This window comes from Notamacropus eugenii, chromosome 1 (assembly GCF_028372415.1).
Source record: "Notamacropus eugenii isolate mMacEug1 chromosome 1, mMacEug1.pri_v2, whole genome shotgun sequence".
Lineage (NCBI taxonomy): Eukaryota > Metazoa > Chordata > Mammalia > Diprotodontia > Macropodidae > Notamacropus > Notamacropus eugenii.
In genome coordinates, this window is record NC_092872.1 from 444,889,004 (window position 1) to 444,914,503 (window position 25,500).

General features: G+C 37.0%; 1 protein-coding gene across 6 annotated transcripts in view; it reads right to left on the reverse strand.

The window, feature by feature from the left end:
• STRBP (spermatid perinuclear RNA binding protein) overlaps positions 1–25,500 on the reverse strand; it is a 165,822-nt gene that overhangs the window by 24,416 nt on the left and 115,906 nt on the right. For 3 of the 6 annotated variants that reach the window (XM_072631853.1, XM_072631854.1, XM_072631852.1), the window contains exons 12-18: positions 23,975–24,174; positions 23,451–23,609; positions 19,366–19,500; positions 17,984–18,124; positions 15,739–15,862; positions 11,140–11,184; positions 7,280–7,780 (exon numbers count right to left, since the gene is read on the reverse strand). In XM_072631853.1, the coding sequence (XP_072487954.1) occupies positions 7,704–7,780; positions 11,140–11,184; positions 15,739–15,862; positions 17,984–18,124; positions 19,366–19,500; positions 23,451–23,609; positions 23,975–24,174 (881 nt within the window). In that variant the 3' untranslated portion in view covers positions 7,280–7,703. Of the gene's footprint in view, positions 1–7,279; positions 7,781–11,064; positions 11,185–15,738; positions 15,863–17,983; positions 18,125–19,365; positions 19,501–23,450; positions 23,610–23,974; positions 24,175–25,500 lie in introns of those variants that run through there. The other 3 variants (XM_072631855.1, XM_072631856.1, XM_072631857.1) reach the window with 3 other exon arrangements.

Here is a 25,500-nt window from a genome sequence, read left to right on the forward strand (position 1 = left end):
AATCAATGAATTTTAGGATTGGAATGAATCCCAGAGGTCATCCAGTTTGACCTGTACCTGAGAAGAAATCTCCTCTACAACATTCTCAATAAGTATTTATCCAAATTCTGCTTGAATTCAGGTCTTCAGTGATGAGGAACACAATAGCCCCCAAACAGTCCGCCGCACTTTCAGACAGTACCAATTGTTAGAAAACAATTTCCCATATTTTGAGTCAAAATGTTTTTCTCAAACTTCTACCCACTGGTACTAATTCTACTCTTTGGTGAAGTATGTGAAGTTTAACCTCATTCCCACATGAAAGCTAAAGCAGTATTTTAAGTGCATGTCTTAATGAGGTTGGAAGTCAAACACAAAGGTCATTATTAGCTTCTATCAGTAAAATGAGTTAGCCAAATTCAATTTTGCTGCTGTACATATTTTGAAATTTCAAATATCTACTTCGAATATCTTCTCTCTGAAGTTGGAATAAAAGAAATCACTAGATATAACACCTATACCCAAACCTGCTGACTTTGCAAGTTTTGAGCTTTAGGACATAAACCCCAAGAACCAGGCAATAGCTACTGTGAGTTTTTCAGGGCACTCCCTGGGATCCTCATCTAATCTCACTGTTTTCAGGGAGAACCAGATTATGTTACTCTAAGCTAAAACCTGAGGACCTGGAACAACTGGTCTCATGTTCCTTTTCTAGATTTGGGAGATCTACAAAACCACACTAACTTTAAAATAAGACGTGTTTTGAATCTTGGCACTACCACTTACCCACTTATTACCTGTGTATAACATTAAGCAAATCACTTAACCTCTCATGGCCCTACTTCAATCTTCATTTAAAAGAGGAGGTAGGCATAAATTCCAAAGACTATGATCCTAAAAAGTCAATTTAAAATGCATTCTCTTTAACAAATAAACATGAAGAATTAATTTGTATCCTTTAAAGATGTGTTCTCTCTCTCCTCCCCTCCCCCTTTCATGTTCCTTCTCTTTTTCTCACATTCATCTCTCTCAAAAATATTCAATTCCTGCAAAACTTCCTAGGATCACTACTAAATTTGTATTCATTGCATCAAAGGAAAATAAAATCTAATTAACAAGTGAAATGTCATGAGCCATTATGAGGAATAAATCCTGGGGAAATAGGGTTTAGTGGGGTCTTTGGGTACAACTCATTTGCTTTCTACCGATAAAACTTCTTTACCTTACTTAGCAATGAAGAAGAAAAGCCACTAAAAGTTAACTTGTTTATACAGAAAGAAGATAGCTGCTGAAGTTCTGTATAAATAATTGCTGGAAAAAGATCCTTCACACAAGCGCAGTGGGAAAGGAGGACCTACTACAATGATATATAAACTGTTCACTAGTACTTAACTTCCCACCACCATTATACTAAGGAGCCAGTGTCCAATACCAAATGCTCATCTTTTTAGATGAAGGTTCTGAATTCAATAAAGTCATCTTGATTAGGGGAAAGGAAGATAAAAGATCTAATAAGAGGTACTGAGAAGATGAAATGGGAATTTTTAGGAAGACATCATTCCTCTAAGCAAGCACTTTTAGTCTGAACATTTCTCAACACTGTGATTTTGAATCTCTGTTCAATTTTCCAAGGCAGGCCTACCTATTTCTTCTTGCTAGACATATCTAATTCAGTACTGTCTTCAACTCATTCTAGAGGCCTAATTCCCACTCTGTATCACATTTGGAAAAACCCCCACACAGATAAATGTATGCATATCATGATATGCATATTAAGGGCAAAGGGAAAAAAATCATTGAATCTTAGCGCAAGAAGGAGCCTACACAGTAATCCCCTTCCCAACCAGATGCAATTCTCGACACCTCAATGCACTTTAACTCCTAACGCCACAACACACAGTCAAGAGAATGTACTACTAATGTGTTCTTACGTCTCTTAAGAATGTCTTATTGCTAAGTGATTTTAAAATCATTTCCCAGACTTGGATTCTTGTCTATCTGAACCAGTGGTAGTTTTAGGAACTCAAAACCAGATTAACACCTCTGGACTTGGTAAACTTTTTGCTCTTGATTTACCAATGAACTGGGGACTAAATACTAGAATAGTAATATCTTTACTAGCTACTGTTACATCAGATTTCTCAAAGGCTAGGGGCATGCACAATGATCATATCAATATAATCAACAAAAAAGAAGTGTCAACTTGCCCATGATAAGCATGTTTTAGCTGAGAATTGTTTCCAAAAGGCCTATTTCTTTTGCATTTCATGACCAATCAATTAAGAAGCTGCCCCAGAATCTGCTGTGTCCAGATATCATACAGACCAATGTTTATTATAAGGAAGTATTAAGTCTCTTACCCAGCTGTCCCAAACTTATGCTAGGATAAGAAACTATGCTGAATTTCAAAGCCATATAAAATGTACAGATTCTGTATGAAAAAAAAGTTGTCCCAGCAACTTTACAGTTCATAATAGAAATAAAATTGCTACTTAGAAGCAAATATAAAACGTAAGTTCATTTTAATCTATACATATCAAATACATTTCAACCGCTAGTCTACAAGAAATGCTTGAAATTAAAAAAAATACTTATTAAAACATCTGGTCTAATCCCCAGATTTTTTAAGTAAGACCAAGCTAGTTTATTAAAATGGAAAATAAATCATCAAAATTGTTAATGACAAATTTCTTTGTCTTAAATCTAGGTGTTCTCTACAGAATGAACTTTCATTATTCTAAGTCTCAGCAAAGCCAACATGGCCAACCGCATGAGTCACTTGATTCAGTGAAAGTCTTCCAAAGTTGGCTTTACATTCAGGTTCTAGAACTTCTTGTTTCTATAGTTCTTACTGAGGTTTATCTTCCTACTACGACCACATGGATATAGGCAATGAGTAACGTGGATTTTCATTCCTCAAAGAACTGGTTGCCCCATAAGAAACTGGTTATTTGAGCCTCACTGTGTAGAAATGTAGTACTACATGTAAGGGAGGAAAGGAGGCAGTTCTGAGCACCAAGGCTGACCTTCCAGTTTTCAAAATGGCAGGATGCAGACTATAAACAGTGCTCTGATATTAGAAACCACCGGAAAATGAGTTTGCTCTTACCATCTCACAATTCTTTTTAAAGGTGTGTACATACATGTATCTAATTACATGCACATTATACATATATGTATGTACAACCACATGTACATTTTGTATATATGTATATGTACACACATAACTTTGGAAACAAATGTCATATAAACCCACACACACACACACTTGAGATACAAATACATGCATATACACACACTTTGGCTACATATATGTAGAGATTTTTAGGACACATATATGTAACTACATAAACATACATTGTATACATAGACATGTATATACATATTTGATATACGTGCAAGTGCACATATTTTACTTACATATATACATGTATAGATGCACGTGTCTTACATGCATATTTGTGACATTTGTGTGTGAATATACAAACATACTATATGTGTGTATATGCACATGTACAGTTTTATATCTACATATCTATACAAATAGGTGAATACACACTTCTCCATATGTAGACACACATATGTACATACACACACCCCCAGAAATGGGGAATTTATCTATCTTCAAAAGAAAATAACTGCATGTCTTTAAAAGGAAAAGTTAAATATCACACATTCAGACCATGACATTTACAAAGATTGAACATCTCTAAGACCTAATAGATTAATAAATAAGTGCATCCTGTATGATTGTCATAGATGCAAGTGGGTGCTTTATAACGTTGCATGTTCTCTTTAATCAGAAAATAAAAAGTCTTACCTGTTTATACTGAGATCACAGCTTAGTCACTACATTTCAGCCTATTTTATACAAGTGTCTATGGCTACGAAGGTCCAAGGAGAACACGAATAAAGATTTACAAAGAAACAGGCTGAAAACTGCTTAAAAGTATTAACCTGCAACACAGAGAGGGGCCAACACGAGTATGTGAGTGAAATACAAGAGGTATTTCCTCAGTGCTTCTGCCGTTTGTAGTTTAACTAACTAGGTTATGATCTTCAAGTATGTGCACAATTATTCCCCAGAACAATCTCATAGTCCACAAAGCCTGGCAGCTAACTCATTTTGCCAGGGACAGAAGACCACAATTCCAGACCTAACTGAGGAATGACTTCTCTCACTCTAGATGTAAACATAAACCATCCTGTATCATTTTTCCTGGCACTGCAATGTACTGTTAGGCTGTGAGGTTCTGTGACCTTCAGAAGCTAAAGGATCAAATTAATCTCAGTGAGAAACAAGTCACTGCCCAAGTTCTAGTAGACTCAAGTGATACCTGCTGAATACCATAGTCTGTATCTTGTCCAACAGGCAGGGGAAATGGCTTCAAGAAAGATACCTGCTTTGAACTGACAAATAATGAGATCCCTTCTACCATACCCCACCCCACTAGCCCAGAAAATTTCATTAGGATAGGGACTAGACAATACTTATCAAATTCCCACCTCCCCCAAGCGCCTAGCACAGTGCTCTGCACACAGCAATCAGGCGCTTGACAAACGTTTGCTGAATTGTTGGTGCTAACTTACGCCGTTAGGAATTCAACTCTTCGGTTTCTGTGAGAAAAAACTTTAAAAAACACACACAAAAAAACAAAAACAAAAAACAAACAAAAACCAGCAGAGGTTAACAGGCTCAGGAGCTCACAGATTAACTACAAATTCTACGTAAGTCTGTAACTTCCTAACTTGAAACTAAGCTATAAGGATATAAGAAGTACTGTATATACATCTATTGCTGAAGTTTCCCAAAAGAGGAAAGAAACCCCCATGGCTTTGAGTCAAAGTATTGCTCTTCCGTCAAAAAATCTGAGTTCATGTCAAGTCAGCACTTTCAAAAGGAAGATACCCAAGCTGTGGATTTGAAAGCTGCATTAAGTCACATTTGCTCTCAAGACCAAGACAGAGAAATAGCCATTTGGAGCCACACAACCTGATGGTTCTAGAAGTCAGAGAAGAAATCTTGAGGGCCCAAGTGTATAATAAAAGGTGCGACGCTCAGAGGCTGACAATAGGGGCTGTCAATGAAAAAACCACCTACAACAGGGAAAAGAGTAGAGAAAATTTCCGGTTAATTCCAGCAGTTTGGTGGAGCCAAGGGCTCCATTTAGATTTCTCTGCTCTTTTAGCTGTAAGTGGAATTTTCATTACAAAATGGAGGGAGGAAGAGGACACTTTGAACTCATCATGGTCTCTCAAAAGTTCGAACTTACAGAAGGATTATCACTTCTACCAGGAAACTGACAGCTCATTCATTTTCAGTAAAAGCAGAGAAATGTAAAGTAATGCGGCAACTGGGCAAGTTTACAGTGTGGTTAGTAACTCCCAACAAACAACAAAATTTAAAAAAAAAAGAAAGAAAGAGAATGGACTCTGTAGAAATCGTTTGAAATGACTGCCATCATGTTGGAAAAGAGCACAGCTCCCTTTCTTGGAGTTGCAGAGGGCTCTGGTAAGTACACCAAGTGAGCTATGTCAAAGAATTTTCTAGAGATTAAAACTTGGAACTCAAATTGAATGGTCAATTTCAAATAACTGGGCGGTCAATTTCAAATAACAGTATAGCTGCAGACATCAATTATTAGTAGGACTCCAAAATGAAAGAGAAGACATAATTCTAATGGATGATTAATTTTTAAAAACTGGATGCTACCAGCCATGCTTTTTCTTTTCAGTGATGGCTTTATTTCATCCATAGGTCAGCAGAATATGATCAAAAACCATGGTTAAAACTCCCCTTTGCAATTATACTCCCTTGTGGTCCATTTTCAACAAAAATATTATGTTTGATTAAAGTATCACCCACCAGTAGTGAAGGCAAAGAAAGGGCAGACTTATAGATTTTATCCGTATTCCAAAGGCTCTACAGGCTACTGAAAGTAAAATATTTTCATTAAATGGTAATGATCCAATATCCTATCATGTACTTCCTACCATCATACGCATCAAAAAACTTTCATGTGTACAGATCAATCATTTGAGTGTGGAAGAAAACCTCATTCTTATAGATCTTAGAAAGCCACAACAGTTGACTCTGAAGAATGGGGAATACAAGAAGACAATCAACCCATTCCTGAGAAGCCTCAGAGGCCCAATCTCTTGGCTTCTTAAGGGGGTGAGTTTCTTAAATCAAACAAGCCACTATTTTTCTAGTCACAGTGGCATGAGTTCTCATTGTGACCACTGACAGAAGTGGAGTGCCTCAAGGCTGCCTACCCTCACCCTGCTGCTTTGCACCAGCTCAGATACTTAGCCTGAGAAGAAATGCTGACCTATGGCTGAAATCTGTCACTTTCCACAGCAGCACTCAACAAGAATTGGGACAATTGAATAGCAAGTTTTCATGGGGACCTTGTTGCTGCTTTGATCTCCAAGAATTAAAGTGGAAAAAGGAAACCCCTCATGGAATCCAAGGAAAATTGCTAATCAGCTCTGCCTGTGAAGTCCCAGGAGTGAACACAGTAGCTTACAGAGTGAAGGCCACAAGAACAAAAGGGCTGATTGCTTGATTTGTCATCTTTTATGGTTCACTGATTGTTAAAAATGGAAGGGACCTTCAAGATGGTCTAGTCCAACCTTCATTTGACAAGAGGCAGAAACTGAGGCCTAAAAAGGATAAAGGACTTGCCCAAGGACACACATTAAATGACAGAGCCATGACTTGAATCCAAGGCTCTTGACTCCTAGTTCAGGGCTCTTTCCACTGTAACAAGTTGCCTTGAACTCAAAAACCATTACATTTCTTCTCCTCGCTGCCTCCCAACTCTGGGCAAAATCCACATTTAAAAGCAATCCTCTGTTTACAGAAACAGTCTTGAACTCAGAATGGGACAGAGAAAGAGGGTATTAGTCCTTGGTCAAAGTAGACTCACAAAATTTAAGGGCTCATCTACCATTAATAACATCTTTTTTTGTTATTGTTTATTTAGCAATCTGCTTATGGATGTAAGGGTCCATTCCTACCCTACTAAATTATAAAGCACTGGGTTATGACTATGTCCTTCATTTTTAAGCCCTATGAAGTTTTAAGTGTGCTCAGATAGCAAGTGTAAAAAATAAGCTAAAACACTATACCAAACCCCAATTTCATTCACTGGCCTGATTACACACCTTAGTATTTACAGAATTGGACATTAAATTAAGTTTCTCTCATACTAAAAAATAAATAATTGCAGCCTGAACTGAGTTAACCCTGGGCCAAGAATAGATGACTGCATCAGGAACCAGGCATTACTCTGTGTTACAACAAAAACAGTTTATTTGTGATCCTTGTTTTATACTCTATACATCCTTCACAAATTTAATTTTACATAATCTGAGACTTCATTTAAAACAAACTTTGAGCGGCTAGTTTGTCCCCTAGAACAGAAGGGCTGGTATAAGTTATTATCGGAAAATGAGGTAACGTTTCACAGAACTAGGTTTTTTTGTTGGGGGTAAGGGAATGGAAGGTTTGTGTGTATTTTTTTTTCAAGTTTTAGAGAACTAAATTTGCATTTCTTAAAATCAAAAAATCAAAAGTAGGAAAAGATGTTCTTTACAAATCATTTTTGCGCAAGTTATATGTTCAAAGGAAACCGGATAAAAAGGCTTGTTCTCTCTTCTAATATTCGGGACTGGACTGGATTGTTGCTCAATCAATAGGAATTAGCTTCAGCCATTTGCTAAAAGAATGAGTAGTGGGGAACTGGATAGGTTGGGAATTTCATAACGGGCAACAGAACCATTCTCTTGGGTAAACCTACAGAGAGAAGAAACGGAGAGGACTCCAAATGAGTTTAACAATCCAAAAATCAGGTTAAAAAGTCTTAACAGTAATATTATTAACCCTTTCCAGATTAGTCAGTCAATGCATTTGGTTTCAGGAGAGGTCCAGCAAGAAGCATCACCAATTATTCTTTTGTTATGTACGATACTTTGCCTAAAAATAATTGCTTTGGGAAGGTTCTAATCCATCCCCTTCTCCCCACCTCCCCCAAAACAGACTTAGGTAAAGATCTTAACTATGAATAGCCAAAGATCGAGAATAATGCTGATGGATTGTAATTATGAAATTACTTTCAAAATACAAATGACTTTTCTTAGAAGTCTGGTGGTATGCATTTTATGGGACCAAAATAAATTATGAAAGTTAAGCCCAACTCTGCTCTCAGAAGATTAGCCAACTGGGAAGAATGCTGAAATAAAGCCCCAACCACTAGAATCCTTAACACAGGAGGGGGCAATATAATGGTAATATTGGCATGGCAAATCTGGAAAGATTAATGGCTTGCTGAATGTCATGATTAAATCAGTTCTTGTGGCCTCGCAAACTTCTGCATACTCAGATAGGGTTTGAAAATCGGCTCCTGTTTCTGTTTGCTCAGATTTAACCTATATAGAAATCACAAAGCAGCAACAGCAGGTATTTCAGAGCACCAGATGATCAGAGGAACATTTCCCAACATGCAACAGCTTTACAAAGGCCAAAAGACATGTTTCCCTTACAGCCAAAAGAAAGCGCCATTTAAGTAGTTTTGCATCACAAGAACATTTCTTTAAAAAAAAAAAAAAAACTTCTTTATGCAGAAAAATGGGGGCATCTAATATCACACATTTTTGAAGTCAGTTATATGGGACAAAGAGGATGGGAACATTTGCAAGTCAGGCTCTATGTGGACAGAAGCACAGTGTTAACAGAGGACAGAGAATAGTGATTAGGTAAAGAGCAATAGAGGGAAATAGGAATGTAGTTTGGACACAGCATGTATAAAAAGTGTGTGCCACCTCTAGACTAAATAGTAATCATTCAATCAGCGTTTATATAGTTAGCTTAAGAGTACAGAGATCCAGATTTAAGTACTAGGTTCTACCACTTAACCAGTCACTACAACTCAGTTTGCTCATCTGTAAAATGGAGTACAATTACTTTCCCTGATTTTGCAAGGGTATTACAAGGATCAAATGAGAATGTATGCATTTAGCTTTGAAACTTTCTGTTCTCATTAATTACTACTTCTAATTTTTAGCAGAGAATTAGGAAGTAGAAGAAATTTAAAAACCAGACAATAAAAGAGATTCAAAAATGTAAGCTTAAAGAGAAATACAGAACTTTTACCTATGAAAAGAGAATTAATGAATTTAGTATATTAATTTCTATACCCTAATCACTTTTTTTCATTTATCTATGTTACAATTTGTTCTGCCCTTGGGCCAGCAATATCATATGAGTCAAGGAAAAACAATAAAAAAAAATACTCATTACACACCCTAGTTTGGAAGAAATGGGAGAATAGGAACAGGAAACCTTAAATTAAAATGAAACACAACACAGGGCTCTAAACAAGACACAGCTAATAAATGATTACCAAAATGGATTGCTGAATACTAAAATTTTCATTGGAAAGAGCTCAAGGAGAGCAAAAACTTATCTACATGTAGAGCTTTATATGCATCATCTCATCCAGTCCTTTCAAGCATATGAGATAGGTAACAATTCACATTTCTATAGCTCAATGTAAATACTATCCTCACAACTAAGTTTTAAAGTCAGTGATTTCATCATCATCATCCTTATTGTAATTATTTCCATTTTACAGATGACAAAATTGAGCTAGTTGTAAAACTAGTAAGTGCTAGAAGAACCAGAACTCAAACTCAAATCTTCTGACTCTAAGACCTCATTGCTATAACATGGTATTTATCATCCCCATGTCATTGATCTGCCTCAAGGTCATACAGCCAGTAGGTGGCAAAGTCATGACTCAAAATCAGGTCTTTTGACTTGAGGTGTAATGTGTGGTAACATGGCACTTGATGCCTGAAGGAATATCTAAAACCTATTTAGGTTTTACTATATTCTACCAGTATGCAAGTCTCTCATTTTTGGGAATATATATTAAAACAACTTCCCATGGTAGTTATGACAAATATAACAGGTCAAGCAAGGTTTCCATTTGACAGTACTTTAAAGTCAAAAGTATAATACACACACACACACACACACACACACACACACACACACACACACACACACACACACACACACACACACCCCTCCCCCTTTCAAACAACTAATTCCAAAAACATAGCGCCCAAGTCAGGGCAAATATGTGTGACCATATTACTGACTCCAAAATGTTCTGCCTCCATTACCACATAAGACTCATTCAAAGTTACCAAAAGAGCCAGGTGGGACAAACCCATGATTGGCTATTGGAGTCTTTCTACTGTTCACACAGTGGTAATAGAAGATTCCATCCAGCCAACTGAAATCTTCCCTAGAACTGTAAGGTTCTCTTTACAACAGTCAGTCAGTGGGATTATGGGGAGTTAGAAAGAACCTTAATAATCATTGAGTTCAACTGCCTCATTTGACAGATGAGGAAACTGAAACTCAGAAAGTAAAAAACTGACTTGCCCAGTGTCAGAAGATGATTTAGTTAGAGCCAGATTTAAAATCTGCGTGTCCTGACTCCCAAGACAGAATGACTTCTATTACACTATACTGTCACCCCTATTCTCTAGTCCTTTAATCTATAATGGGATTTAACTCCCAGTTTATATTCTAGGAGCAATGAATTCCCAAAGCAACACATGTGGAAATGAAGGGACGGATACTTTTCCTATATGTTATTTATTGCACACCCCTAACTCTTATCAATAAGGTACAGTGTTACAGCTAATTAGTGTTACCAACAATTGAGAGTAGCCTATACAATTTGCACATCCCCAGAATTCAATCCTACATCAGATGATGCTCGGGCCCTTAGGTTGTCTTTGAATAGAGTGTAACTTGGCTGTAAGGAGAACTTGTTAAAATAGTCAAATTCAATACGGTAAGAAAACAAGCAGTTAGATAAGCAGTCCTCAATAACCAGGAAAAGCAACAAAGGAAGGAAGCTACTCCAACCAAACCAAGAACCACAAGGTTATGGCATTGTTCAAAATGAATTTTAGTGTGGTCACCATTACTAACTAATTCAGTTACTAAACACCATCACTAATTCAGTTTTTTAGGGTCCCTTCTAGTTAATTGATACGAACCCTGAAATCAAACTGGAGTTTGAACTGCTGGGATAGAGTCAGGAATGGCAGAGGTCAGTAAGAGGTTGTACATACCATAGGCTGGAGCAGCTGTGCTATAGCCATAGGGTGTGCCGTAACCTAAAGCAAACAATGAAATAACAGATCAAGATTTGAAAAATTAAAATCAATACCTGCACTAAGCACTCATAAAAATGGGCTAAGCATGTCCACTAAAACATAGAACGTTAGAGCTGCAACAATTTTAAAGGTGGAAGTATCTTTAAAACATGTCAGTCAGAAAAGGGACCTTAGAAAAATATCTGTACAGTAATGATTCTCACTCCTATAATTCTCTATAGGTTACAAACCCATTGCTTGGGATCAAGAAAGAGCAATGATTATCATAACCATTTTAGCAGCTGAGTCAGAGAACAGAAGTGATTTGCCCACAGACATGGGACTGGTAAACCTCGAGTCAGGAGACCCTAGTATGAGTACTAACTGGCTTTGCCATTTCTTAGCACTCTAAGGTCATAACAATCACATCCCATCTCTAAATTTCAGCTTTCTTCACCTATAAAAATGACTGGGTTGGACTACACAATACAATTTAGAACCAGAAGGGACCTTAAAGATCATACAGTCCAGTCCAATCTTGTCCCATTTTACTGTACTGAAAGTCCAGAGGGGTCTAATTATCTGCCCAAAGGAACAGAGTGAGAAATGAATTCCTTACAGTGTTAAGGCTCAAATTCAAATTTCCCTTTCACCATGTTGTTTTCCCTCTATCCCTGAAAAGTCCCTTAGAGTATAAATGGTCCAAAATATGTAGAATTCATGATAGAACTGGACTATACTCCACGCCTTCTTACTCCGGGTACAGGGCTCCAATCACCATGCTAACCTCTCTTATTAAGTCAATGATCAGCAATCTGAACAGCAGCACTAATATTAGTCTGCAAACTTTTATTTAAGGCCTTAAGAAAACCAATATTCATTTGTAAGCATCTGTGAAAGACAACAGGTACCAAGTATACTACAGACACAAACAAAACTAAAAATGAATTATTCAACAAATTTAAATCAAGGGAAAGAAAAAAATAATAATTGTAGCTGACATTTATAAAACACTTTGGGGTAACAAACCCTATTCACATCCATCTCACGTGTGACCCTAAAAGAGAGGCTTGGCCATGTTTTACCATTTCTGAATTAGAGATGATAAAACATTAACATCAGAAAGGATTAGTGGATTGAAAAAGAAGAACTTGGGAGATCACTTAATACAATCTTCTCATTTTTACAGATGGAGAAAGTGAGCTTGAGAGAGGAATAGATTTATCCAAGATCACACAGGTATTACCACACAGATATTGACAAAAGATAAAATGACTTTCCCAAGGTCACATCAATGACTGGTACTAACTCAGGTCTTCTCATTTCAAACCATGGCATTTGCCTCCACACAACAGCCATGCATCCAAGGCCTTTTGGTTAAGTCATTCTATGTCCTAATCTTATAATAGGGAAAAGCACCATGGTTTAGTGGGAAAAAGAAACTATGGATGTAAGAAGCAGTAGACTTGAATCATGGCTCTACTTTTTGACCTTGGGAAGTGTACTTCAATGTTAGGGGGAAAGGTTCCTCATCTACAAAATATCAGTAATAATAATAAGGTAGGTAGACGATGAAAACGAATGTTAGATTAGTTTTAACCAAAAAGTGCTATATAAATTTATTAACAGAAGGAATTCTCTTCAACACAAGCCCACTCAAGTAGTGAACATGAACGGCAAGCATGAGACACAAAAATACGTCAGAAGAAACGAAATAACTCTTAACAAGAGAAAGCCTAGCTCCAGAAGTATTAACTTCTCAGGCAAATATGTGACAATCAATTAACATGTAGTTATTTTCAATTATATCGGCATGCCAGCCAACAAAGATACTATTCAAGGTATGCCAGCTTCCCATAATGGAGCTCTTAAAAAAAACCCCAACAGATCACTAGGAAGAACTGAGCTATAGGAAAATACAGTGAATATTTTTCTAAGGACTTGGGAGACAACAGATATGAGGTAAAGTCATTTCCTTGATACTTACTAGCTGTATAAAATCATAGCTCTAGAACTGGAAAGTACCTTCAAGGCCATCTAATCTAACCACTCATTTTACAGATGAAGATAAATTCAAGCTCCTTTTGCCTCTCCCCTCAAAAAAAATGCTGTCAGCTCCTTTTTAGGAGGAAATGTGAGGTCCCACAGGTGCAATATAATGATCAAAAATAATAGTCCCTCAAAGATAATGGCTACAAAAGGCTGCATAATGGAAGGAGTGTGTCAAGAACAGAAAGGATATGTCCCCTGCCCTAGTTAGATCACATGTGAAATGTCCAAATGCAATTGCCACAATTTTAAGAATGACAGTGATAAGCTAAAATTTCCAGAAAAGAGAGCAACTAGGATAGTAAAGGATCTGGTAACCATACTGTACACATATTGGTAACAAAGGCTGGCATTAATATAGCCCATAAATATGGAAACAGCAATGACCTTGGAGCTAGGAGACCTGGGTTCAAGTCCCATTTCTAGTACTTACTGAAAGAGACCCTGGGCAATTTATAATCTGTGCCAGTTTCCTCATAGGTAAAACATGGAGTAGTAATATCAGCAGATGTTTACATAGTACCTACTTCATGAGGTAACTGTTAGTAAAGCACTTTAGAAATCTTAGAGAGTTAGAGAAGACTAAAAATTACAATCATCAACTCAAAGAATTAGAGAAAAATACTGGAGGATAAACAGAAGATGATAGAAATCATCTTCTGTCTTCAAGTATCTGAAGGGCTGTACTATAAAGCAGAACTAAGAAGTTACAAGAAAGCAGATTTCTAAAGAAAAAACAAAATCAGAGAACCTCAGAGCCAGAATGAACCTTCCTAGAAATAATTTAGTTCAAAACCCCCCCATATATACAAGAACATGTCTCTTAACAAGCAATAAAAACAATGCCCAGAACATGAAGTCCTTTCATATTTAATCTCATCTAGCTCTAGTTCCTCTAAATACCCTATTAGATGATTTTTTTAAAAAGGTACATGTTACAGGACGATTTCACATTAATCAGTTTATACACATTTATATCACTCAGTAAGCATTAATTAATTGCCTACTATGTGAATGAAACTGTGCTATGAGGTATGTGCTGGGGATACAAAGAAACAATCCCTATTCAGGAATGCACAGGCTAATTAGGGAAACAGCAAGTACATAGAAAAGCACAAGCAGATTAAACATAAAATACAAACTAGCTAAATACACGGTAGTTTGAGAGTGAGGGCACTAGCAATTGAGGGGAATCAGGAAAGGTTTCATGTAGGTATGTAGAAAGAAGAAAGGAATGAGATGAGGCAGGAATAAGCAGAGAGTATTCCAAGGGTGGGGGAAAGCCAGTGCAAAGGTGGGAAATGGAATGGCATGGATGACAGACACAAAGAAGACCAGAGGGGATTGCATCATAGACTGCAAGAGTAGTAGTGTCAAATGAGATTACAAAGAAAATTCTGGGGACCATGAGGCTATAAAAAGCATTAATAACTAAACAAAAGAGTTTATATTTCATCCTAGGAGTAACAGGGAGGCAGTGGAATTGAATGAGTAGGCAATGGGCTATCCAATAGGCTTTGAGGCAGACATGATCAGACCTGGGTTTCAGCTAGGTCAAGAAAGATGAGAATTGAGAAGGCTATCAAATTTGGCATTTAAGCGCATCACTGGTAACTTAAGAGTAGTTTCAGATGAGTGATGAGATTAGATACCAGAGTATCAAGGGTTAAGGAGTGGATGTAGGAGAGGAGAAGTAAAGGCAACAAGTATAGATAGCTTTTAACAGGAGGACACATTGAGAGGTTGATAGGATCCAGTATAGGTTTTTAAAGGAAGGGGGGAAATCTGAGAATATCTGAAGACAGTAAGGAAGGAACCATTAAATACAGAACAGTCTGAAGAAGGAAGAAAATGAATGGGAAGAGTGAGAGGAGGAGGGAGTGAGGAAATGGGAATGAAGGATACCTCATTATTGGAATCTAGGCAAAAAGAAAAGAGAGTGGAGAGTGACATCAAGTAACTCTTGAGATGAAAAGAAGAAGAGGGAGTTTATGGACAATAGCCTGTGTTTTCTTCTTTTGTGTATCTGCAGGCAGCACAATGTAGTGCATCCAAGATGTGAGCACAGACCCAGATCTTCCACTTACTAGTCATGTGGCCCTGTACTAATCTCTTCACCATTCAATCAGTTTTCTCATCTGTCCAATGGGATTAGTGTAAAAAATGTGATCTGTAAACCATTTAGTGCTAGAGAATTGGGAGGCTGTTTTTGTTTTAAACACTCCAAAGATGGGAGGGCAGGGGGAGTTGGGGGTTTAGTTTTCAGTTCAGTTGAGAAAAGTCAGACCTTTTGTAAGAAGCTAGACCTGGAATCAGGAAGACCTGTATTCAAATTTGCCCTCTGGGCAAGCTAATTTAATCTCTCCCATCCACCTCCATTTTACGGAACTGTAACTTGGGGAGCAGAGCAAGGATCAAATGAAATATTTGTAAAACATTTGTTAGCACAGTGCCTGGCACATAATAAGCACTTAATAAATGCTTATCCCCACCCCACCCCAAATATGGTACCCTGGAGCTACATACCTGGAGCTATGTAACCAGGGGCAGCTGCAGCGCCAACAAAAGCTCCTCTTGCAAGAGTTCCTCTTCCTCTCCCCCGAGCTGCCTGGACAGCTGCCGACACAGCTGTATTTACTACACCCTTGGCCTGTTACCAATGACACACTGTTCATTACTTATAGAAATTGGAAATGTCATCATTTTACCTCTTCAATGCACATATTATACACATACCGAGATACTTTAAAAGACCTACAGTTCCATAAGAATATCTATTCCTTCCACTGACAGAAATCCCAATCCTTCTATCTCATGGTAAGATAATAATACTTTTTTCTTTTTTTAACTCATCACCAATTTTCTGGTGATGAACATTTTCACCATGGGTAGATGAGTCCTTGGATTCAAAGTTCTTTCAATTTAAGAACTACTAGAGTTTGCACTCCATTGGCATAAGCTTCAAGAACTCAAGGTCACCTACATGTGTTATTATAAGCCCAGAGTCAGCAGACATTATGCCTACCATCCAAAGAGACAAGCTAAGTACAAAAGCTCATCATCAGAAAGCTGAACACAGAAACTAATGAAAATGTCTAACTAAGGTATAGAGGGAGTTATGATCCGTGTCAATAAAAGTGGCATTCAAACCAATCTGGATTAAAATAAACAGTATTAAAATAAAGCTAATAATCCTATAGAGTGCAAAAGATGCTACAGCTTTTATTGTTTCTCTTATACAATAAGTCTGGTAGTTAAAACTAATAAATAAATAAATTTATGAGTTCTACTATAGCGTGCTATATCACAAAAGAATGACAATTCATCAAAAGCTGACCCATCATCAAGTTACCTCAATATATATTTGGAAAAATATAACAGCATAGGATTCTGAAATCATTGTTACTAAAAATGATTTCAAGGTCCTTTATCTTTAGGAGACCTAAATTTAAATCCAAGCTCTCAGAGTAGCAAACTGTGTGACTCTTAGACAAATGACTTCCCCCTCAGAGGCTTGGTTTCTATAAAATGGTGATAACATATGCATCGCTGACCTTACTGAAATACTGTAAGATAAAAACTTTGCAAGTTTTTAAGTATAACAGCTATTATAATTACCAACATTTAAGTAGGACAGCAGGTAAAACTATAAAATTCCCAAGCAAAATCCAACTTAAGAGAAAGGGAAGGGAAATAGAAAACAGAGCTAAAAGTAAAATAAGAAAATATTGTAACGTTTGGTAACTCCGGTCTAAACAAAATGACTTTAAAAGCTCTTCATGCCCAATCATAATTTAAATAGCAGAAATTACTATGTTTGTCCACAAACTGTAAAGTCAGTGACCTAAGAAAAAGATGTCATGAAAACATGACAACACAATGTTTTCAGTTTTTACAAAGGACAAAGGAAATAAAACAAATTTTAAGTAGGATTTTGTCAGGCAGAATGTCATCTTCTCACACTCCCAGCTCTAGCTAAACTACTTACCCTTTCCTAAGATCACCCTGCCCTTTCCAAACTATTCATCTGCATATCCTTTCTTTCCTACACACCTAGAATTAATCTTCTCTTCCTAGCTCTATAAACTACTAAAGTGTTCCTCATTCTTCAAACAGCATCAAGGGACCAATTCCATGAAGACTTCCTTACCCTACTGCTCAGCCAACCAAAAGTAAGCTCTTCCTCGGATGTGTTGCTCCCCCACCCCGCCCCCGTACTGTATACTTGAAATATGAGTTATTATCTTTTTCCAAGTAGACCATTAATTCATTCCTTGGGAATGAAGGCTGTTTCTCTTCTACTAAATTTACTATCGTGATTTGGTCATAATAGGACCTGAATTAGGTGTGTTGAATTTGACATTCTATCATGGTGAAAAATATGTGAATCCCCTCTTACAAACGCCAGGGGTATTTTGCAAAACTCCTCCTCTCCCATTTCAAATGCACAAACTCTGACAGGTTACAAGAAGTCAGAAAGTCTTCAAGTAGAAACTAGGGACAGATTATATGATAGACTACTGAGGACCAACCTAGCTAAGAGAAGACACGGCCATTAAGAGTCATTCATCAGGGCATACCACACACACAAAAAATCTGCTAAGTTACAAAGAGGCTGATTCGTATAGTGGAATGAGAACTTCCTACAAGAAAATCTTAAAATCTCCTGAAGAAATAATTTCACAAAATGCACAGGACAGGGACTGGCTCCTAACTGGAAACTCAGCAAAATTTGGCAAATTAAAGTAAAATTTAAGACAACAGACCATACCTGAGGAATAATCTTCTTTTTCTTATTATTTGCTGCATTGGGTCCAGAAAATAGCTTCTCCAGGGCAGCTAATGCTGCACTGGCTTTTGCTACCTTCTTATTTGGACCGGCACCACGGAATTTCTGTCCATCTACTTCTACCTGAAATAAAAAAGTTGCACTTTTACCCATTAAAGCTGCCATATTTTATTTAATTCACTAAGGTTTTGAAAGAGAAATACATTAAATCTGGGAAGAAATTCTGTCTCCTCCCCCCAATGCCAGGACATGAAATTATCTAATAGTACAAACAACAGACACCACAAGAAACATAGGTTAAAAGATGTCCTCAAAAAGTTATTTTCAATTGGGTGAGAGAATCCTCTATTTTTTTTCTTCTAATTTCTATAAATGTCAAAGAGATATTTGATCATCTTCCCTCCTCCCTTTATCCTTTTCTCTTTATGACAAAGGATAAAAGGAAAGCATTTATTGCTTTCACCCACAAGCTTTTCAGCCCCAGTGGTAATGATAACTTTGACATAAGGAAGAAGCAAGCATGAAATATATTGAAAACAACAAAATAAGGGAAAGAATCAGAAATCTCAGAGACACCTCACAAATGCTCTCTACAGCACCCCAGACAAACAGTTAGCCAGCTTTAGAAGACTTGTGATGGGAGAAAACTGCATAGTACCTGAAGCAGCCCATTCCACTTTTGGGGAGATCTGATTTGTGCAAAAATTTTCTGTACATTTAGCCAAACAATGACTTTCTGCAATTTCTCTTCAGAGCTCCTACTTCTGCCCTCTGGAACAAAGAAGAATCAATCCAGTCCTTCTTCCCTTTGGTAGTGCTTCAGCAATGTAAAGGAAGCAAGAACCTCTCTCCTAATTGTGTTCTACACAAAAATTCACAGTTCCTTTCATACTCCTTCTCATCATCTTACTCATCTTTGTCCAGACAGAATATCAGAGTTAGAAGGGGACTTAAAAGAATGAAAAACCTTTTACAGGTAGTAATTCAGTCTCTACTTAAAAAACTCAGTGAAGGAGAGCTCACTATCTTCCAAGGCATCCCATTCCACTTTTGGATGCTTATTAGAAGTTTTTATCTTATACTAGGCCAAAATCTGCTTCTCCTTTAACTTCCACCCGCTAGTCCTAGTTTTACCCAAAGTATGCCAAACAAACACGCTGCAGACTTTCAATGCACTTTCTAAACTGTACTGCCAAAAATCAGACACAATGCTCCAAATATAATGGAAGGAAGGTGGGAGAAAAACGGGACTGTCACCTCCTTTGCCCTAAATAGTGGGTTCAGGAAACTTAAAGCCACAACACTCCAGGGAGGCAATCCCTTTGAAATAACTCAAAGGTTGGCTCAGTCCTTACTAAACGCACCTCCATAACAAATCGCTTATCATGGCTTCCACCTGTTTCAGAGATGAGTTCATATTTAAGACCTCTTCTTTTTTCATTGAGCTCCATGACAGGGTTCTTACCACTTGCTGTAAGGATAGGGCCCTGAGTTCTTACCTGAGAAAACAAAAGGAAACATTAACTTGGGGAAATATCACATCATATAAATTCCAGAAATATGGACTCCCTAATTTCAAGAAAGTTACTTGTTCTAGGAAAACTTAACAAACTGAAATGTATGATTTAATTGCTAGAAATCAAAACTGTATTGCAAATGCAAATATTGTTATGCCCATCACACAGACGAAGAAACACATTTAGCAGACAAAAAAGACTTAATAAACCAACTTGTTTATTTATTAGATGGTTTCTAAGGGCAGAACTGGAGATGGAAATCATTTACAAAGGAGAAACAAAAATATTCCCAATAGTAAGCAAGATGGCTTGTCCAAGGTCACATTCCTACTGAGAAATGTATGGTGGAGTAGAAGGACAACACTAGACTTGGAGTCAAGAGACCTGAGTTTAACTACAGTTCCATAATTTACTCTCCCTGTGAACATAGGCAAGTCACTTTCCTTTCTGAGGCTCAATTTGATCACGCACAAAAACAAAGTAACAACCTCTGCACAACTGACCACATATGATGGGAATACATTCTACAAAGCAAAAGGATGAGCATAAATTAGAGCTGTAATCACTCATTAGCTTTCCTCATCTGGAAAATGGAGATAATAACTTGCACTACCTCACTTCACAGTATTACTGTGGCTAAAGTACTATGTAAACATTAGAAAACTTTTTGACTTTCTAAGGATCTAAGATTTTATCCGTGTCCATCCTCCCTTTCCCTTATAACATCCTTCCATGCCTAGACAACAGTCTTCATGAATTGCTATGGTTGAATAATGTGTGACTATTAATCCAACAGGGTGATAGAGCTTCTTGGAACTTAATTAGGCTGGTCCTCAGATAACAGACAGATGGTCCCTCATTGACCAAACTTGAGGTCTTTCCATTTCATAACACTTGCCAAAGCTTCTGGTGCACTAGCGTAACCTTCAAAAACCCGGAGTTACCCCCTCATCACAACAAGGTACTGCATTCTAGAAGAAGATGTTAAAGGGGATTCTGAAACCTATAAAGCACTACCAAAATGTTGGCTATTATTATTAGGGAGAGGTATACAATCCAGGTCTCTAGACTCCTAAGTCGGTGTTCATTCTTAGCTACCTGTCCAAATTATTCCATTCTTAAAAAAGAAGAATAACTTTCCAGTCACTATGGCTACACCTACCAGGAGTAGGGAACCTGTGGCCTTGCAGGTCCTTGGGTGCAGCCTTTTGAATAAATCCAAATTTTACAGAACAAATCTTTTTACTAAGGGGATCTGTTCTGTGAAGTTTGGATTCAGTCACAGGGCCGAACCTGAGGATAGAAGGCCACATGTAGCCTCCAGGCCACAGGTTTCCCACCTCTGAGACTATTCATCAATATCCACAATCTCAGAAGGTTTCACTACAGCTTTAAGAAAGGTGTATAAAGTAGCCAGGTATTAGAGGAAACATTGTACATCATTAATAAAAAGTTCCAGATCTATAGCATTAACAAAGACTTTTCCTCTCTATAGGCTGACAGGGATTGAAGATATTATTCCATTTTACAAATGAAATAACTGATACTAATACACAACTCGCCTGGGCCTACAACTAATTATAATTATCCTTATTTTCTAGACCACAAAACTAATCAATCAAACAGGGAGCACAGATCTCCAATCTAGGTTGGGAAAAAAGACAAAAGTCTCTTAATTAGCCAGCCTGTGCTTGCTAAATGATTTATCTTATCATAGTCTGGGGAAGAGTCCAGGAAGTTCAATTTCAACAAATATTCGTGTTTCTTTAGTAGGAACCATTTTCACTTCAGAACATTCCATCCACATTTCTAAAATCTGCATTCCAGTTTCTGAAAGATTAATTTGTAAAAGCTGACAAAAAATAACTTGTTTTTATTATTGCCTCCACGCAGTCAAGTTCTGCTCCCATGTAGGGAGGTCATGCCCTTAGTGCTTCCTGAAGGTTGTGCCACAGTGGAGCACAAACTCTGACAACTTTTGCCAAGGTGGAAAGGCTTCACACATGGGCCCAAGGGACTATGCCTGTTACCTGATGAGCATAACTTTAAGAATAGATAGCCTTATCATCATTGAAAAATGTTTTATAATCACAGCAACTACTGAAGTAAAGCTCTGGTTCCCAATCTTAAGGAATATGATAATCTCTTTATTTAGGTCAAACTTTCACAGATCCTCATATGGTAGTAGCTATTATATGTGGTAATAAAAATGGCAATATTTGGTACACATACAGCTTCATGATTCCCTTTCAAAACTCCACAGACCTCCAGTAGTCTACTACTCACAGGCTAGGAACCATTCCTAGGGGTGCTATTTGTGTAGAAAAAAACCCAGCCATATCAATAAGATCTATCAAAGTAAAATATTAAATGGTTATTACCTTGTCTACCAATCAGGTCTAAGACTACTTTTCAAAAATGTACCAAGTTTCAATGCTGGCGTTACTTCTTTTTGCTTTGTTTTTGTTTCTTTGTGTGGGTTTTATTTTGGGGGGGAGGGGAGGAGGACAGGAGAAAACCCTTGTCTTTTTATATTTTACAATGCTGCTATTTCATAGATATGTTCGTTTATTTCATAAATTATTCTTTACTCAAAGTTACACTGAATCTAAAACCCAATAAATGTATCCTTACATACGTAGTTCATATTATCACAGTCCATACCAGTCTCCCCTTCTCATGTATCACAGTTAGCATCTCAGAATACCCTTTCAGCTTTGTAATTGTATAGTAATTTCAGTATTTCAGGATGAAACACTTGTTTATTAAACTTTCTATTCTTGTGGCGTCCCCCCAGATAGATGCTAAATATTTTTTGTAGGAAGGTATCATACCTTATATTTCTCTTGCAACCAGAATGTCTAAAAGAACCGGACACAGCACAGGTCTCAAAACTCCAATAAAGTTGTGACTGTGTTGTTGATAATGAATATTCAGTCAAAACAAAGACAGTACAAAGTTCTTTATCTACACAATGTGAAACTAAGTTTTCCAAATGACTTAAGTTCAATGAGGGATGTCTTCAGAGGGAATAATGTGAAATTCTTATTCTTAGCTCACAAAATGATAATGGCAGAGAGTTATATAGGATTTTCAATTATAAATCACTTTCTTCATATTCTACGTATTTCTACGTATTCTACATCATTTGATCCATAGAATATTTTACAAAGCATTATTCCTCCCACTTTACAGATAAGGAAACTCAAGTTTGGAGATACACTCAAGGTCATAGCTATTAAGTTGTAAAAAGTTAGAATGTAACCCTGGTCTACTGACTCCTAATTTAGTCTCTTACATAATGCCAACTCCCTCACTAATATTCATTACACCTACTGAAAAACCCATCAAATACTCAGACAATATAGGCACTCTAGAGGTAGGGCAAATTCAAAGCTCTAAATCTAAAGTTTAGGCAGTGCTCTTTTCATTCAACAAACCTGTAACAATGACAAAGGATAATGTAAAAAATAATAATTATATTATTATTGTAATAAATATAAACCACATGTTATAATAATAAATAATAAAAAATCACATTTATATAGTATTTTGCAAAGCACTTTCCCCACAATGGCACTATAAGGTGAATAGTATAAATACAATTCTCATTTTACCGATGAGGAAACAGGAGTAAAATGTCTTACCCTTGGTTAGTCAGTCTGTGACTATCAACCATCAGAATTTGATACAAATTCTCCTGATTTTAAATTCATCATCATTCTTTTCCCACTATACCATGCTGCCTCTCCTATCTGTCTCTACTTCCCTGCATCTTAGCAGTGACCCAAACTACCCTTTGCTAATCACATTACTCAAATACTGCAAATGTTCCCAACTGATAGTAAGAATAAAGCTTTTCATTGACCCTCTGTAGATGTTACTGATGAATCTTGTCACATTCCAGGTTTTGAATAAAAACAAAAACATACCTCTAAGGTACTGGAGGTCTCAGTTGTAGAATTTCCAGTATTATTGCTTGAGTTTGAAGACACTGTTTCATTTTTGCTTTCATTATCTGACTTTTCATCGGAGCTCATACATTCAATATCTGCATCAAAGCCTGTTGGATAGCCCATTGCCTGCAAAACCTACATCAATAAAAACAAAATGCAAAATATAGTTAAAATTAATACACTTTAAAAGAAAACATGAAGCACCAGAGTATAGTTAGTTCGAAGCTCAATTTTTACCTTCATCTATATTGCATTTCGTTCAGTGAAAAAAATTAGGTTAACCAGTGTTATACTGTAATTATTGTTGGAGGAGAGACAGCTACAACTGGAAATTACACATTAGAGAAATCAAGTTCAGATACTGACAGAAATGCAATCCCCAAGTTGTTTCTACAGTCCCTATTCAATATATTCAAATTTTTAATTATTAGATTCTATGTAAGAACAAATATACATAAATAATTAAACAGTTAAGTGATTTATAAGTTCAAGAAATTTACCTTCACTGCTACATGAAGCTTTGCAGTTTTCTTAGAAGGTCCTGATGCTTCATATGTTGTGCCATCCACGTCTACAGACATTGTGAAGACTGGTGCATGAACAGGGCCAGACTGGGATAAGAGTTTATATTGGAGACCAGGCCTGATCTGGTTGAGCCTCATAAGAGCATTCATTAGATCTATTGCTTTACTGTCCAGAACTTTAAGAGGATGAAGAACAAGAAGAAAAAAGAATGAGAAAAGCTTTATTATCATTGAAGATAAATGATCTTTGCTCCAAAAAAGCAGCACTAGGTTTAAAAAAAGGGGATAAGCAAGGTATGAAGTTGGTCAACAATTTGCTTTCACCTCTCATATTCTACTTCATAGAAATTCTAAGCTTCTTCACAGCTCAGCTCAAGGTCACTTCCTATTTGAGGTGGGGCCTTCCTGGGTGCCCCCTCCTCAAAAAAAAAAAAAAAAGTTTGTATTAATTTTGTATATATTTTCTGTTCATTTAGAGGTGTACAAGCAATAGACTGTAAGCTCCTTACAATCAAAGACCATGGAGTTGTTTTGTTTTTTTTTTTTCTCTCTGTATCCTCAGTTCAGAGCATAATGCCAGGTACACAAGAAAGGCATCATAATGTATGCTGAATGGTTAATTCAAAACTTGAAATTTGGCACTTCACTGGTGCAGGTACCTACTCCATTATTAGACATCACAGTCCCTCCACAACTAAGTCAACAGCTCCATCAGTGGCTGTGACTGGAAAAAAACAATCATGAGGTGATAGCCAAGAGCTCGATGGTAAAGAACCTTCCTGCTCTTAGCAAGGCTGGCTGGCCTGAGCCCTTGAAGATACTCCCCTTCTGAAGGACTTACCAATGCATGTAGCTGACTGTAACAGCCCATCTAGAATCCTGACTCATCTCCATACCCCAAATGAAGCATTACGGTAGGTCTTTGATGGAGGTTTTCTCACTATTCTCACTTAATTCATTACTTTAAGGAACTGTCATTACACTATAGTGGGTTATTCCTTCCACTGACATAAACAGCAAATTATTAAGTGGTCTTCATGAAAATCTATGGTTCCAAAAAATTTTGTCACCAGTGGTCAACTTTCTTGTGAAGAGCCTCTACGCTTTTCTAAGATAAACCTTAAATAAGACAAACAATTAGCTTATAGGCTAGACTCAAAGCTGGTTTATCATACTAGGAGTTGCCAAATCAGGTGCACCACACAGGCATAATTTTTGTGAAGATTCACTTTTACAGCATGATGAATCAGGGGCAGATGACTTTAGTCAAAGGGTTAACCTGAATGATAATTTCTACTTTTAAAACTATCAACCTAACCTTGAAAAATATTGCAATATTGCTCATGAACACTACAATGAACTTAGGAAATTAGGCCAAACACTCAAGAGATCATCATTGTATTAAATATCATCAGTATCATCCACCTCTTAGCCAAAACACAAAATTTCCCTTTCAATATTCTCCAAACTCCAGAATTCATCTTTGAATTTGTTCTCCTATT